Source organism: Agelaius tricolor, unplaced genomic scaffold (genome assembly GCF_023055355.1).
Source record: "Agelaius tricolor isolate 1412-34295 unplaced genomic scaffold, bAgeTri1.0.p SCAF_137, whole genome shotgun sequence".
Lineage (NCBI taxonomy): Eukaryota > Metazoa > Chordata > Aves > Passeriformes > Icteridae > Agelaius > Agelaius tricolor.
This window is the reverse complement of record NW_027269397.1, coordinates 49163-63976: the sequence shown is the minus strand read 5'-3', so window position 1 is coordinate 63976 and position 14814 is coordinate 49163. Positions and strand designations below refer to the sequence as shown.

Genomic DNA, 14814 nt, shown 5'->3' with positions numbered 1-14814 from the left:
AACCCCAAATTTTCCCTCAAATTCCCCCAAATTCCCCCCAAAACCCGAATTTTAACCCCTTGTTCCCCAAATTTTCCCCTCAAACCCCCCCAAATTTCCCCCAAACCTTTCCTGACCCCCAAATTCCCCTCAAATCCCCCAAATTCACCCAAATTTCCCCCATAAACCCCAAATTTTCCATCAAATTCCCCCAAAATCACCCAAATCTCCCCAAAACCCCAAATTTTAACCCCTCGTTCCCCAAATTTCCCCTCAAACGCCCCAAAATCACCCAAATGTTCCCTCAAATTCCCCCAAATTTCCCCCAAACCTTTCCCGACCCCCAAATTCCCCTCAAAGCCCCCAAATTCACCCAAATTCCCCCCAAAAACCCCGAATTTTAACCCCTTGTTCCCCAAATTTCCCCTGAAACCCCCCCAAAATCACCCAAATTTTCCCTCAAATTTTCCCTCAAATTCCCCCCCAAACCTTTCCTGACCCCAAATTTTACCTCAAACGCCCAAATTCACCCAAATTTCCCCCATAAACCCCAAATTTTCCCTCAAATTCCCCCAAAATTCCCCCAAATTTTCCCCAAAACCCCAAATTTTAACCCCTTGTTCCCCAAATTTTCCCCTCAACCCCCCCAAATTCACCCAAATTCTCCCCCAAACCTTTCCTGAGCCCCAAATTCCCCTCAAACCCCCCAAAATCACCCAAATTTTTCCTCAAATGCCCCAAATTTTCCCTCAAATTCCCCCCAAAACCCCAAATTTTAACCCCTCGTTCCCCAAATTTCCCCTCAAACCCCCCAAAATCACCCAGATTTTCCCTCAAATTCCCCCAAAATCACCCAAATTTCCTCCCAAACCTTTCCTAACCCCCAAATTTTCCCTCAAACGCCCCAAATTCCCCCAAATTCCCCCCAAAAACCCCTGAATTTTAACCCCTTGTTCCCCAAATTCCCCTCAAACCCCCCAAAATCACCCAAATTTTCCCTCAAACGCCCCAAATTCCCCCAAATTCCCCCCAAAACCCCCAAATTTTAACCCCTTGTTGCCCAGGTTCATGGCTGACTCGGGCCTGGTCGGCTGCTGCTGGGTGGAGCTGCCCCCGGGGAGCTTCCAGTGGAGGAGGGACCCCCAAAACTCCCCAAATTCACCCCAAAATCCCTCAAATCCGCCCCAAAACTCCCAAAATCCGCCCCAAAACTCTTCAAATTTACCCCAAAGCTCCCAAAATCCGCCACAAAACTCCCAAAATTCGCCCCAAAGCTCCCAAAATCCGCCCCAAAACTCCCAAAATCCACCCCAAAACTCCCAAAATCCGCCCCAAAACTCCTCAAATTTGCCCCAAAATCCCCCAAATTCGCCCCAAAACTCCTCAAATTTGCCCCAAAATCCCTCAAATCCACCCCAAAATCCCCTGAATCTGCCCCAAAACTCCTCAAATTTGCCCCAAAACTCTCCAAATTCACCCCAAAACTCCTCAAATCAGGCCCAAAACTCCCAAAATTCACCTCAAAACTCCTCAAATTTGCCCCAAAATCCTCTGAATTCTCCCCAAAACTCCTCAAATCCAGCCCAAAATCCCCCGAATTTTCCCCAAAACACCCCGGATTTTGCCCCAAATCCCTCGAATTTGCCACAAAACTCCTCAAATTTTGCCCAAAATCCCCCGAATTTTGCCCAAAACGCCCCGGATTGGCCCCAAGCCGCCCCCCCCAAGTCCTCCCTGTGCCAGTTCGAGGCCGACGCCGCCTGGGCGGGGCTTCGAGGCCACGCCCCCGAGGGGGCGTGGCTGGGGCTGCCCCCGCTGCGCGTGCTCAGCATCGACATCGAGTGCGCGGGGAGGAAAGGTGAGAAACAAACTGGGATAAACTGGGATAAACTGGGATGGACTGGGAGAGACAGACTGGGATAAACTGGGAGAAACTGGGATGGGAAACTGGGAGAAACTGGGATGGGAAACTGGGAGAGACTGGGAGAGACTGGGATGGGAAACTGGGAGAGACTGGGATGGGAAACTGGGATAAACTGGGAGGGGAAACTGGGATGGACTGGGATAAACTGGGATAAACTGGGAACCCAAACTGGGATAAACTGGGATGGGAAACTGGGATAGACTGGGAGAGACTGGGATGGGAAACTGGGATGGGAAACCGGGATAGACAAACTGGGATAAACTGGGATGGGAAACTGGGATAGACTGGGATAGACTGGGATAAACTGGGAGAGACTGGGATGGGAAACTGGGAGGGGAAACTGGGATAAACTGGGATAAACTGGGATGGGAAACTGGGGGAAACTGGGATAAACTGGGATGGGTAACTGGGAGAGATTGGAGAAACTGGGAACCCAAACTGGGGTAAACTGGGATGGAACTGGGGTAAACTGGGATGGGAAACTGGGATAAACTGGGGTGGGAAACTGGGATAAACTGGGATAGACTGGGATGGGAAACTGGGGTAAACTGGGATAGACAAACTGGGATAAACTGGGGTAAACTGGGGTAAACTGGGGTGGGAAACTGGGATAAACTCGAGTAAACTGGGATGGGAAACTGGGAGGGGAAACCGGGATAGACAAACTGGGATAAACTGGGATGGGAAACTGGGATAGACTGGGGTAAACTCGGATGGGAAACTGGGATGGAACTGGGATGGGAAACTGGGATAAACTGGGATAAACTGGGATGGGAAACTGGGGTAAACTGGGAGAGACAAACTGGGATAAACTGGGGTAAACTGGGGTAAAATGGGATGGGAAAGTGGGAGAGACTGGGATAGATAAACTGGGATAAACTGGGGGAAACTGGGGAAATTGGGATGGGAAACTGGGATAGACTGGGATAGACTGGGATAGACTGGGATGGGAAACTGGGATGGAACTGGGATGGGAAACTGGGATAAACTGGGGTAAACTGGGATGGGAAACTGGGAGAAACTGGGGTAAACTGGGGTGGGAAACTGGGATAAACTCGAGTAAACTGGGATAGACTGGGAGAGACAAACTGGGATAAACTGGGAGAGACTGGGATGGGAAACTGGGATGGAACTGGGATGGGGAACTGGGGTAAACTGGGGTAAACTGGGATGGGAAACTGGGGTAAACTGGGATAGACTGGGATGGGAAACTGGGATGGAACTGGGATGGGAAACTGGGGTGAAGTGGGATGGGAAACTGGGGTAAACTGGGATGGGAAACTGGGATAAACTGGGATAGACAAACTGGGATAAACTGGGGTAAACTGGGAGAGACTGGGATGGGAAACTGGGAGAGACAAACTGGGAGAGACTGGGATAAACTGGGAACCCAAACTGGGATAAACTGGGGAAACTGGGATGGGAAACTGGGATGGGAACTGGGATAGACTGGGGTAAACTGGGATGGGAAACTGGGATAAACTGGGAACCCAAACTGGGATAAACTGGGATAGACAAACTGGGATAAACTGGGATAGACAAACTGGGATAAACTGGGATAGATAAACTGGGATAAACTGGGAGAGACTGGGATGGGAAACTGGGAGAGACTGGGATGAACTGGGGGAGACTGGGAACCCAAACTTGGATAGACTGGGATGAACTGGGATGGGAAACTGGGATAAACTGGGATGGAAAACTGGGAGAGACAAACTGGGATAAACTGGGATAGACTGGGGAAACTGGGATAAACTGGGATGGGAACGGGGATGGGAAACTGGAGAAACTGGGATAGACTGGGATAAACTGGGAACAGCTGGGAGGGGTTAAAGGGGGACTGGGAGTGACTGGGATGGACTGGGAGGGGTTAAAGGGGGACTGGGTTGGACTGGGTTGGACTGGGTTGGACTGGGATGGACTGGGATGGACTGGGAAGGGATTTGGGGCAGTTTTGGCCTTTCCAGGACCTTTTTTGGGGCCTTTAAGGGATTTTGGGTTTTGCCTTTCGAGCCGCAGTTGCAGTTTTTGGTCACCAGGGGTCGCTGCGCGAGGAGCATTTGGGGCCATTTTCGGAATTTTTAGGGCTGGTTTTGGGGTCGCAGATCTGAATTTTGGGGTCTTGGATTCAGTTTTGGGGGTTTTTAGCTCAATTTTGGGGGTTTTTAGCTCAATTTTGGGGTTTTGGACTCACTTTTGGGGTTTTTCGCTCAAATTCGGGCAAATTCAGTTCAAGTCTAGGTTGCGTTTTTTGAGCTGCAGTTCCACGTTTCCGCCACCTGGGGTCGCTGTAGCGAAGCAATTCCCTCCATTTTGGGGCCGATTTTGGCCTTTCCGGGCTCGTTTTTTTTGGGGTTTTTTTTTCGGGGGGTGCCGGAGCGGATTTTGGGGTGAATTTTGGCGTTTTTGGGTGTGCCCAGGGGTGTTCCCGGAGCCGCAGCAGGACCCGGTGATCGCCATCGCGGCCGTGGCGCTGCGGCAGGGGGCGCGCGAGCCCTTCCTGAGGGTGGTGTTCACCCTGCTCAGCTGCGCCCCCTTGCGCGGGGCCACCGTCAGGAGCTTCGACAGCGAGAGGGACCTGCTGCAGGTGCGGCTTTTGGGGTGAAAAACCCGCATTTTGGGGCTTTTGGGAATTTGGAGGGGTTTGGGAAGGGTTTGGAGGGGATTTGGGGTGGTTTTGGGGGAGTTTGAGGCAGTTTTGAGGGGGTTTCAGGGGTGGTTTTGGAGCCACCGTCAGGAGCTTCGACAGCGAGAGGGACCTGCTGCAGGTGGGGTTTTGGGGTGAAAAACTCGGATTTTGGGGTAAAAAACCTGAATTTTTGGGGTTTTTGGGAATTTATGGGGTGTGGAAAGGGGTCCCAGGTGGGTTTGGGGTGGATTTGGGGCGATTTTGGGGGGATTTAAGGGGATTTCGGGGGTGGTTTTAGAGCCACGGTCAGGAGCTTCGACAGCGAGAGGGACCTGCTGCAGGTGGGAGTTTTGGGGTGAAATATGGGGAATTTGGGAAGGAAAAACAGGGATTTTGGGGTGAAAAATGGGGATTTTGAGGTTTCTGGGAATTTGGAGGGGTCTGGGAAGGGTTTGGAGGGGATTTGGGGTGATTTTTGGGGGGTTTAGGGTGGATTTTGGGGGTGGTTTTGGAGCCACGGTCAGGAGCTTCAACAGCGAGAGGGCCCTGCTGCAGGTGGGGGTTTTGGGGTGAAAAACGGGGATTTTGGGGTTTTTGGGGAATTGGGGGCTCCCAGGTGAGGGTGACCCCTCTGCCCGCAGTCGTTTGCGGAGTTTGTTCGCATCGTGGACCCCGACATCATCACGGGCTACAACATCCACAACTTCGACCTGCCCTACCTGATCCAGAGAGCGCAGGTGCTGCAGGTGAGGACACCCCAAAATATCCCTGGGACACCCCAAAAATCCCTGAGACACACCTGGGACACCCCAAAAATACCTGAGACACCCCCAAAATCCCAGAGACACACCTGGGACTCACCTGGGACACCCCAAAAAATCCCAAATCCCCCCAAAACCCCCTACCTGATCCAGAGAGCCCAGGTGCTGCAGGTGAGGACACCCCAAAAATCCCAGAGACACACCTGGGACACCCCAAAAATACCTGAGACACCCCCAAAATCCCAGAGACACACCTGGGACTCACCTGGGACACCCCAAAAAATCCCAAATCCCAGGGGCCCCCCAACCTGGACCTGCCCTACCTGATCCACAGAGCCCAGGTGCTGCAGGTGAGGCGCACCTGGGACACCCCAAAACTCCCTGAGACACCCCAAAAATCCCTGAGACACCCCAAAAATCCCAAATCCCCCCAAAACCCCCAACCTGATCCAGAGGGCGCAGGTGCTGCAGGTGAGGCTCACCTGGGACACCCCAAAAATACCTGGGACACCCCAAAAATACCAAATCCCAGGGACCCCCCAAACCCCCAACCTGATCCAGAGAGTGCAGGTGCTGCAGGTGAGGCGCACCTGGGACACCCCAAAAATACCTGAGACTCACCTGAGTCACCTGGCACCCCCAGGTGTCCCCAAACCCCTCCCAGGTGTCCCCATCCCCTCCCCTGTCCCTCCCCTGTCCCAGGTGTCCCCAGGTGTCCCTCACCTGTCCCTCACCTGTCCCTCCCGTGTCCCCAGGTGCCGTCGTTCCCGTACCTGGGCCGCGTGCGGGGGGTCCCGTCCCAGGTGAAGGATTCGGCGTTCCAGAGCCGGCAGCTGGGCCGCAGGGAGGGCAAGGTGGTGACCACACCTGGGAGGGTGACCCTGGACATGCTGCAGGTGAGGGACACACCTGGGACACACCTGGGACACACCTGGGGACACCTGGGGCACACCTGGGACACACCTGGGGCACACCTGGGAGGGGTAAAACACACCTGGACACACCTGGGACACACCTGGGAGGGGTAGAACACACCTGGGACACACCTGGGCAGACCTGGGGACACCTGGGACACACCTGGGGGCACCTGGGGGGTGACCCTGGACATGCTGCAGGTGAGGGACACACCTGGGGACACCTGGACACAACTGGGACACACCTGGGGACACCTGGGACACACCTGGGGACACACCTGGGACACACCTGGGGACACCTGGGACACACCTGGGAGTGATCTGGGGACACCTGGGGACACCTGGGAGGGGTAAAACACACCTGGGACACACCTGGGACACACCTGGGACACACCTGGGACGCACCTGGGAGGGGTAAAACACACCTGGGACACACCTGGGCACACCTGGGACACAGCTGGGGACACCTGGGAGTGATCTGGGGACAGCTTTGGCCTGCCCAGGTGGATTTTGGGTTTGCCCAGGTGAGCCTGGGCTCCCCCAGGTGAGTTTTGGGGTCACTCAGGTGGATTTTTGGTTTGCCCAGGTGAGTTTTGGGGTCTCTCAGGTGGATTTCGGGTTTGCCCAGGTGAGTCTTGGGTCACTCAGGTGAGTTTTGGGGTCTCTCAGGTGAGTTTTGGGTCACTCAGGTGGATTTTGGGGTCCCCCAGGTGAGTTTCGGGTCACTCAGGTGAGTTTGGGTTTGCCCAGGTGAGTCTGGGGTCACTCAGGTGGATTTCGGGGTCCCCCAGGTGAGTTTTGGGGTCTCTCAGGTGGGTTTCGGGCTCCCCCAGGTCAGTCTGGGGTCACTCAGGTGGATTTCGGGGTCCCCCAGGTGAGTTTTGGGGTCACTCAGGTGACTCTGGGGTCACTCAGGTGGATTTCGGGTTTGCCCAGGTGACTCTGGGGTCACTCAGGTGGGTTTTGGGTTTGCCCAGGTGAGTTTTGGGGTCACTCAGGTGGATTTCGGGCTCCCCCAGGTGGGTTTTGGGCTCCCCCAGGTGAGTTTTGGGGTCTCTCAGGTGGGTTTTGGGCTCCCCCAGGTGCTGCTGAGGGAGCACAAGCTGCGCTCGTACTCCCTGAACGCCGTCAGCGCCCATTTCCTGCACGAGCAGAAGGAGGACGTGCCCCACGGCATCATCACCGAGCTGCAGGTGTGGCCAAAAATGTCCCCAAATGTCACCTGGGGGTCACCTGGGGGTCACCTGGGCCACCTGGAGTTACAGGTGGGGCCAGAAAATGGCTTCAAAATGGCTCTAAATGGCCTCAAAATGGCCCCAAAATGGCACAAACGGCCTCAAAATGGCGCCTGTGTCCCCCACGGCATCATCACTGAGCTGCAGGTGTGGCCAAAAATGTCCCCAAATGTCACCTGGGGGTCACCTGGACCACCTGGAGTTACAGGTGGGGCCAGAAAATGGCTTTAAATGGCGTCAAAATGGCTCCAAAATGGCGCCTGTGTCACCTGTGTCCCCCACGGCATCATCACCGAGCTGCAGGTGTGGCCCCAAAATGTCCCCAAATGTCACCTGGGCCACCTGCAGTTAAAGGTGGTGCCAGAAAATGGCCCCCAAATGGCTTTAAATGGCTCCAAAATGGCTCTAAATGGCCCCAAAATGGCGCCTGTGTCTCCAAATGTCCCAGCCCTGACAACCAATGTGTCAATGATGTCCCCAAGGGTGTCCCCACTGTCCCCAATATGGTGTCCTCACTGTCCCCAACATGGTGTCCCCACTGTCCCCAACATGGTGTCCCCATGTCCCCAATGGTGTCCCCATGTTCTCTGTGTCCCCAATGTCCCCTCAGAATGGTGACGCGCAGACGCGGTGCCGCCTGGCCCTGTACTGCCTGAAGGACGCCATGTCCCCACTGTCCCCAACATGGTGTCCCCAACATGGTGTCCCCAATATGGTGTCCCCAATATGGTGTCCCATGTTACCTGTGTCCCCAATGTCCCCTCAGAACGGGGACGCGCAGACGCGGCGCCGCCTGGCCCTGTACTGCCTGAAGGACGCCATGTCCCCAACATGGTGTCCCCATGTCACCTGTGTCCCCTCAGAACGGGGACGCGCAGACGCGGCGCCGCCTGGCCCTGTACTGCCTGAAGGACGCCGTGCTGCCGCTGCGGCTCCTGGAGCGCCTGATGACGCTGGTGACGCTGGTGGAGATGGCGCGGGTGACGGCCGTGCCCCTCAGCTACCTGCTCACCCGCGGCCAGCAGGTCAAGGTGGTGGCGCAGCTCCTGCGGCAGGTGACCACGGGGACATTGGGGTTTGGGGTTGTGGGGGATTTGGGGACGTTGAGGGGACACAGAGAGGGGGGAGTGTGAGGGGGAATGGCGGCGAATGTTAGGGGAGAAAATGGTGAGAAATGTGAGGGGAAAATGGCGGTGAACATGAGGGGAAAATGGCGGTGAATGTGAGGGGAACATGGTGGTGAACGTGAGGGGAAAATGGCGGCGAATGTGAGGGAAAAATGGTGGCAAACATGAGGGGAAATTGCTGGGGAATGTGAGGGGAAAATGGCGGCGAATGTGAGGGGAAATTGCTGGGAAATGTGAGGGGGAAATGGTGGTGAATGTGAGGGGAGAAAATGGTGAGAAATGTGAGGGGAAAATGGCGGTGAATGTGAGGGGAGAAAATGGTGAGAAAGGTGAGGGGAAATGGCAGTGAACATGAGGGGAAAATGGCGGCGAATGTGAGGGGAGAAAATGGTGAGAAAGGTGAGGGGAAAGTGGCGGCAAGCGTGAGGGGAAAATGGCGGTGAACATGAGGGGAAAATGGCGGCGAATGTGGGGGAGAAAATGGTGAGGAATGTGCGGGGAAAATGGTGGCAAACATGAGGGGAAATTGCAGGGAAATGTGAGGGGAAAATGGCGGCGAATGTGAGGGGACCAAAATGGTGAGAAATGTGAGGGGAAAATGGCGGTGAACGTGAGGGGACCAAAATGGTGAGAAATGTGAGGGGAAAATGGCGGTGAACGTGAGGGGAAAATGGCGGCGAGCGTGAGGGGAGAAAATGGTGAGAAATGTGAGGGGAAAATGGCGGCGAGCGTGAGGGGAAATTGCTGGGAAATGGGAGGGGAAAATCGTGAGAAAGGTGAGGGGAAAATGGTGGCGAATGCGAGGGGAGAAAATGGTGAGAAAGGTGAGGGGAAAATGGTGGCAAACATGAGGGGAAATTGCAGGGAAATGTGAGGGGAAAATGGCAGCGAACATGAAGGGAAATTTCTGAGAAAGGTGAGGGGAAAATGGCAGCAAACGTGAGGGGAGAAAATGGTGAGAAAGGTGAGGGGAAAATGGTGGCAAACGCGAGGGGAAATTGCTGGGAAATGTGAGGGGAAAATGGAGGAAAAAATGAGGGGAAAATGGCAGCAAAGGTGAGGGGAGAAAAGGGCAGGAAAAGTGAGGGGAAAATGGAGGGAAAAGTGAGGGGAAAATGGCGGCGAGCGTGAGGGGAGAAAATGGTGAGAAATGTGAGGGGAAAATGGCGGCGAGTGTGAGGGGGGAAAATGGTGGCAAACATGAGGGGAAATTGCAGGGAAATGTGAGGGGAAAATGGCGGCGAATGTGAGGGGACCAAAATGGTGAGAAATGTGAGGGGAAAATGGCGGCGAACGTGAGGGGAAAATGGCGGTAAAGGTAAGGGGGAAAAGGTAGAAAATGTGAGGGGAAAATAGCGGTGAACGTGAGGAGAAAAGGGCTGGAAACGTGAAAGGAAAAGGGCAGGAAATGTGAGGGGAAAATGGAGGGAAACGTGAGGAGAAAAAGAGTGGGAAATGTGAGGGGAAAATGGAGGAAAAAATGAGGGGAAAATGGCAGCAAAGGTGAGGGGAGAAAATGGTGAGAAATGTGAGGGGAAAATGGCGGTGAACATGAGGGGAAATTGCTGGGAAATGTGAGGGGGAAATGGCGGCAAATGTGAGGGGAAAATGGTGGCGAATGTGAGGGGAGAAAATGGTGAAAATGTGAGGGGAAAATGGCGGCAATTGTGAGAGGAGAAAGGGCAGCAAAAGTGAGGGGAAAATGGAGGGAAATGTGAGGAGAAAAGGGTGGCAAATGTGAGGGGAAAATGGCGGCGAACGTGAGGAGAAAAAGAGTGGGAAATGTGAGAGGAAAATGGAGGAAAAAGTGAGGGGAAAATGACAGCAAAGGTGAGGGGAGAAAAGGGCAGGAAATGTGAGGGGAAAATGGAGGGGAAGGTGAAGGGGAAAATGGTGACAAATGTGAGTGGAAAATGAAGGGAAACGTGAGGGGAGAAAGGCGGGAAATGTGAGGGGAAAAGGGCGGGAAACGTGAGGGGAGAAAAGGGCGGGAAACGTGAGGGGACAAAATGGCTGACGGTGACAGAGCTGCAGGTGAGGGGATTTGGGGACGCTGAGGGGATTTGGGGACGCTGAGGGGATTTGGGAGCATTGGGGACACCTGGGGCTGTTTTGGGATAAATTTTGGGAAGGGCTTTCGGGGATTTTTGGGGATTTGGGTGTTTTTTAAGTAGGATTTTGGTGGGGGGTTTGGGAAGGGTTTTTAGGGATTTTTGGGCATTTTTAAAGGGGATTTTTTTGGATTTTATTTTTTTTTTCAATGGGATTTTTATGGGTTTTCTATGGGGTGTGTTTTCTGGGATGTTTTTGGGGTGAATTTGGATCATTTTGGGGTTTTTTTTGCCCTCCCAGGCCATGCAGGAGGATTTGCTGCTGCCGGTGGTGAAGTCGGAGGGAGGAGAAGATTTCGAGGGGGCCACGGTGATCGAGCCCCTCAAGGGGTGAGTGAGGGGCACAAAAAACCCCAAAAATTCCCTAAATCCCCTGAAAAAAACCCCAAAAAATTCCTCCATGGTCCCTGCAAAAAAAAAAACCCTTCAAAACCGCCCAAACCCAACAAAAAAACCCAAAAAAAACTCGGAAAAAATCCTCAATCCTGAAAAAAAACCCAACAAAACATCTCTGAAACAAACCCCCAAAACTCTGAAAAAAAGGAAACCAAAATCAATCCATAAAAACCCCACAAAATACCTGAAAGCCTCCTCAAAAAATCCTTAAAAATCCTCAAAAGAACCCTCAAAAAAAACTGGCAAAAAAACTCCAAAAGCACCCCAAAAAACCCTCCAAAAATTCCCAAAAAACCCATTAAAACCACCAAATTTCCCCGAAACTCCCCCAAAAATGCTGAAGAAACCCAAAACACCCCAAAAATCCCCACAAAAAAAAAAACCCATTAAAATCCCCCCCCAAAATCTTTTGAAAACCTCAAAAAAACCCTCAAAAAATTCTCAGAAAAGCCTCAAAAAATTCTCAAAAAAAACCCCCAAAAATTCTCGAAAAAACCTCAAAAAATCACGAAAAAACCCGAAAAAAATCCTGGAAAAAAACCTCAAAAAATTCTCAAAAAGCCCCCAAAAATCCCGAAAAAAACCCTCGAAAAATTATCAAAAAAACCCCAAAAAAAATCTCACAAAGGCCCCAAATTTTTTTAAATCCCCAAAAAGTCACGAAAAAGAATTCAAAAAATCCCAAAAAAATCCTCAAAAAATCCCAAAAAAATACCCAAAAATCTTTAAAAAAACCCTCAAAAATTCTTTAAAAAGCCCTAAAAATTCTCAAAAAATCCCCAAAAAATCACGAAAAAAAACCTCAAAAAATCCCCAAAAAAGCCCCAAAAATTCTCAAAAAATCACGAATAAAACCCCTCAAAAAATCCTGAAAAAAACCTCAAAAAATTCTCAAAAAATCCCCAAAAAACCCCTCAAAAATTCTCAAAAAATCCCCAAAAAAACCCTCAAAAATTCTCAAAAAATCTCCAAAAACCCCCCAAAAATTCTCAAAAAATTACGAAAAAAACCTCAAAAAATTCTCAAAAAATCCCAAAAAATTCTCAAAAATCCCAAAAATCCCCAAAAAACCCCAAAACTGCCCAATTCTGTCCCAGGTACTACGATGTCCCCATTGCCACCCTGGATTTCTCCTCCCTGTACCCGTCCATCATGATCGCCCACAACCTCTGCTACACCACCCTGCTGCCACCAGGGGGCGCCCAGAAATACGGGTGGGTACTGGTTTGTACTGGTTTATACTGGTTTGGTTTATATTGGTTTGGACTGGTTTATACTGGTTTGGTTTATATTGGTTTGGACTGGTTTATACTGGTTTGGTTTATATGGGTTTATACTGGTTTATACTGGGAGCTCTCCCCTCTGTACCTGTGCTACACCACCCTGCTGCCACCAGGGGGCGCCCAGAAATACGGGTTTGTACTGGTTTATACTGGTCTGGACTGGTTTGGTTTATATTGGTTTATACTGGTTTGGTTTATACTGGTTTATATTGGTTTGGAATGGTTTATACTGGTTGGGTTTATACTGGTTTATACTGGGAGCTCTCCCCTCTGTACCTGTGCTACACCACCCTGCTGCCACCAGGGGACGCCCAGAAATACGGGTTCGTACTGGTTTATACTGGTTTATACTGGTTTGGGATGGCAGGGCACCTGGGACACTGGTTTATACTGGTCCGTACTGGTTTATACTGGTCTGTACTGGTATTTCAGGCTGGGTCCCGATGATTTCATCCGCACCCCCACGGGGCAGCTGGGCCCGTACTGGTTTATACTGGTTTCCATTGATGTTTACTGGTTTATACTGGTTTATACTGGTTTATACTGGTCCGTACTGGTTTCTATTGATGTTTATACTGGTCCATACTGGTTTATACTGGTCCGTACTGGTTTATACTGGTCTGTACTGGTATTTCAGGCTGGGTCCCGATGATTTCATCCGCACCCCCACGGGGCAGCTGGGCCCGTACTGGTCCATACTGGTTTATACTGGTGTTTATTGGTTTCTATTGATGTTTATTGGTCCATACTGGTCCGTACTGGTTCATACTGGTTTATACTGGTCTATACTGGTTTTCCAGGCTGGGTCCCGATGATTTCATCCGCACCCCCACGGGGCAGCTGGGCCCATACTGGTTTATACTGGTTTCCATTGATGTTTACTGGTTCATACTGGTTTATACTGGTTTGTACTGGTCCATACTGGTTTCCATTGATGTTTATTGGTCCATACTGGTCCATACTGGTTTATACTGGTCTGTACTGGTATTTCAGGCTGGGTCCCGATGATTTCATCCGCACCCCCACGGGGCAGCTGGGCCCGTACTGGTCCATACTGGTTTCCATTGATGTTTACTGGTTTATACTGGTTTCTATTGATGTTTACTGGTTTATACTGGTTCCATACTGGTTTCCCTGCAGGCTGGGTCCCGATGATTTCATCCGCACCCCCATGGGGCAGCTGGGCCCGTACTGGTCCATACTGGTTTATACTGGTCCATACTGGTTTCCATTGATGTTTACTGGTCCATACTCGTCCATACTGGTTTATACTGGTTTCCATTGATGTTTATTGGTTTCTATTGATGTTTATACTGGTTTATACTGGTCCATACTGGTTTATACTGGTCCATACTGGTCCATACTGGTCCATACTGGTTCGTACTGGTTTTCCAGGCTGGGCCCCGATGATTTCATCCGCACCCCCACGGGGCAGCTGGGCCCATACTGGTTTCCATTGATGTTTATTGGTTTATACTGGTTTATACTGGTCCATACTGGTTTCTATTGATGTTTATTGGTCCATACTGGTCCATACTGGTCTATACTGGTCTATACTGGTTTTCCAGGCTGGGCCCCGATGATTTCATCCGCACCCCCACGGGGCAGCTGGGCCCGTACTGGTCCATACTGGTTTATACTGGTTTCCATTGATGTTTATTGGTCTATACTGGTTTCTATTGATGTTTACTGGTTTATACTGGTTTATACTGGTTTATAATGGTTTTTCAGGCTGGGTCCCGATGATTTCATCCGCACCCCCACGGGGCAGCTGGGCCCATACTGGTTTCCATTGATGTTTATTGGTTTCTATTGATGTTTATACTGGTTTCTATTGATGTTTACTGGTTATACTGGTCCATACTGGTTTATACTGGTTTATACTGGTCTATACTGGTTTTCCAGGCTGGGTCCCGATGATTTCATCCGCACCCCCACGGGGCAGCTCTTTGTGACCCCCCGGGTGCGCAGGGGGGTCCTGCCCCGGGTCCTGGAGGGGCTGCTGGCGGCCAGGAGCAGGTGGGGAATGGGGAATTTGGGAAAAATTTGGGATTTTGGGGCGAAATTTGGGAGAAATTTGGGGATTTTGGGGGAAATTGGGGGAAAAATTTGGGGGAATTTGGGGAAGATTTGGAGGAAATTTGGGGATTTTAGGGCGAAATTGGGGGGGATTTGGGAGGAATTTAGGGGGGAATTTGGGGAGAATTTGGGGATTTTGGGGTGAAATTTGGGGAGAATTTGGGGGAATTTTAGGGAATTCGGGGAGAATTTGGGGGATTTTGGGGGAATTGGGGGAAATTTGGGAGGAATTTGGGGGAAATTGGGGGGAAGTTGGAATTTGGGGGATTTTGGGGGGATTTGGGGGAAATTTGGAGATTTTGGTGGAAATTGGAGGGGAATTTGGGGGAAATTTTGGGGCAAAATTGGGGAAGAATTTGGGGGAATTTGGGTAAATTTT

At 51.4% G+C, this 14814-nt stretch overlaps 1 protein-coding gene across 1 annotated transcript in view; it reads left to right on the top strand.

Annotated features, from left to right (window-relative positions):
- The window catches only part of LOC139586766 (DNA polymerase delta catalytic subunit-like), a 58369-nt gene that overhangs the window by 15885 nt on the left and 27670 nt on the right, over positions 1–14814 (top strand). The window contains 9 exon segments of the mRNA XM_071420384.1: positions 1044–1837; positions 4321–4487; positions 5171–5275; positions 6046–6186; positions 7287–7397; positions 8303–8494; positions 10919–11007; positions 12171–12287; positions 14262–14375. Coding sequence (XP_071276485.1) covers positions 1044–1837; positions 4321–4487; positions 5171–5275; positions 6046–6186; positions 7287–7397; positions 8303–8494; positions 10919–11007; positions 12171–12287; positions 14262–14375 — 1830 coding nt within the window.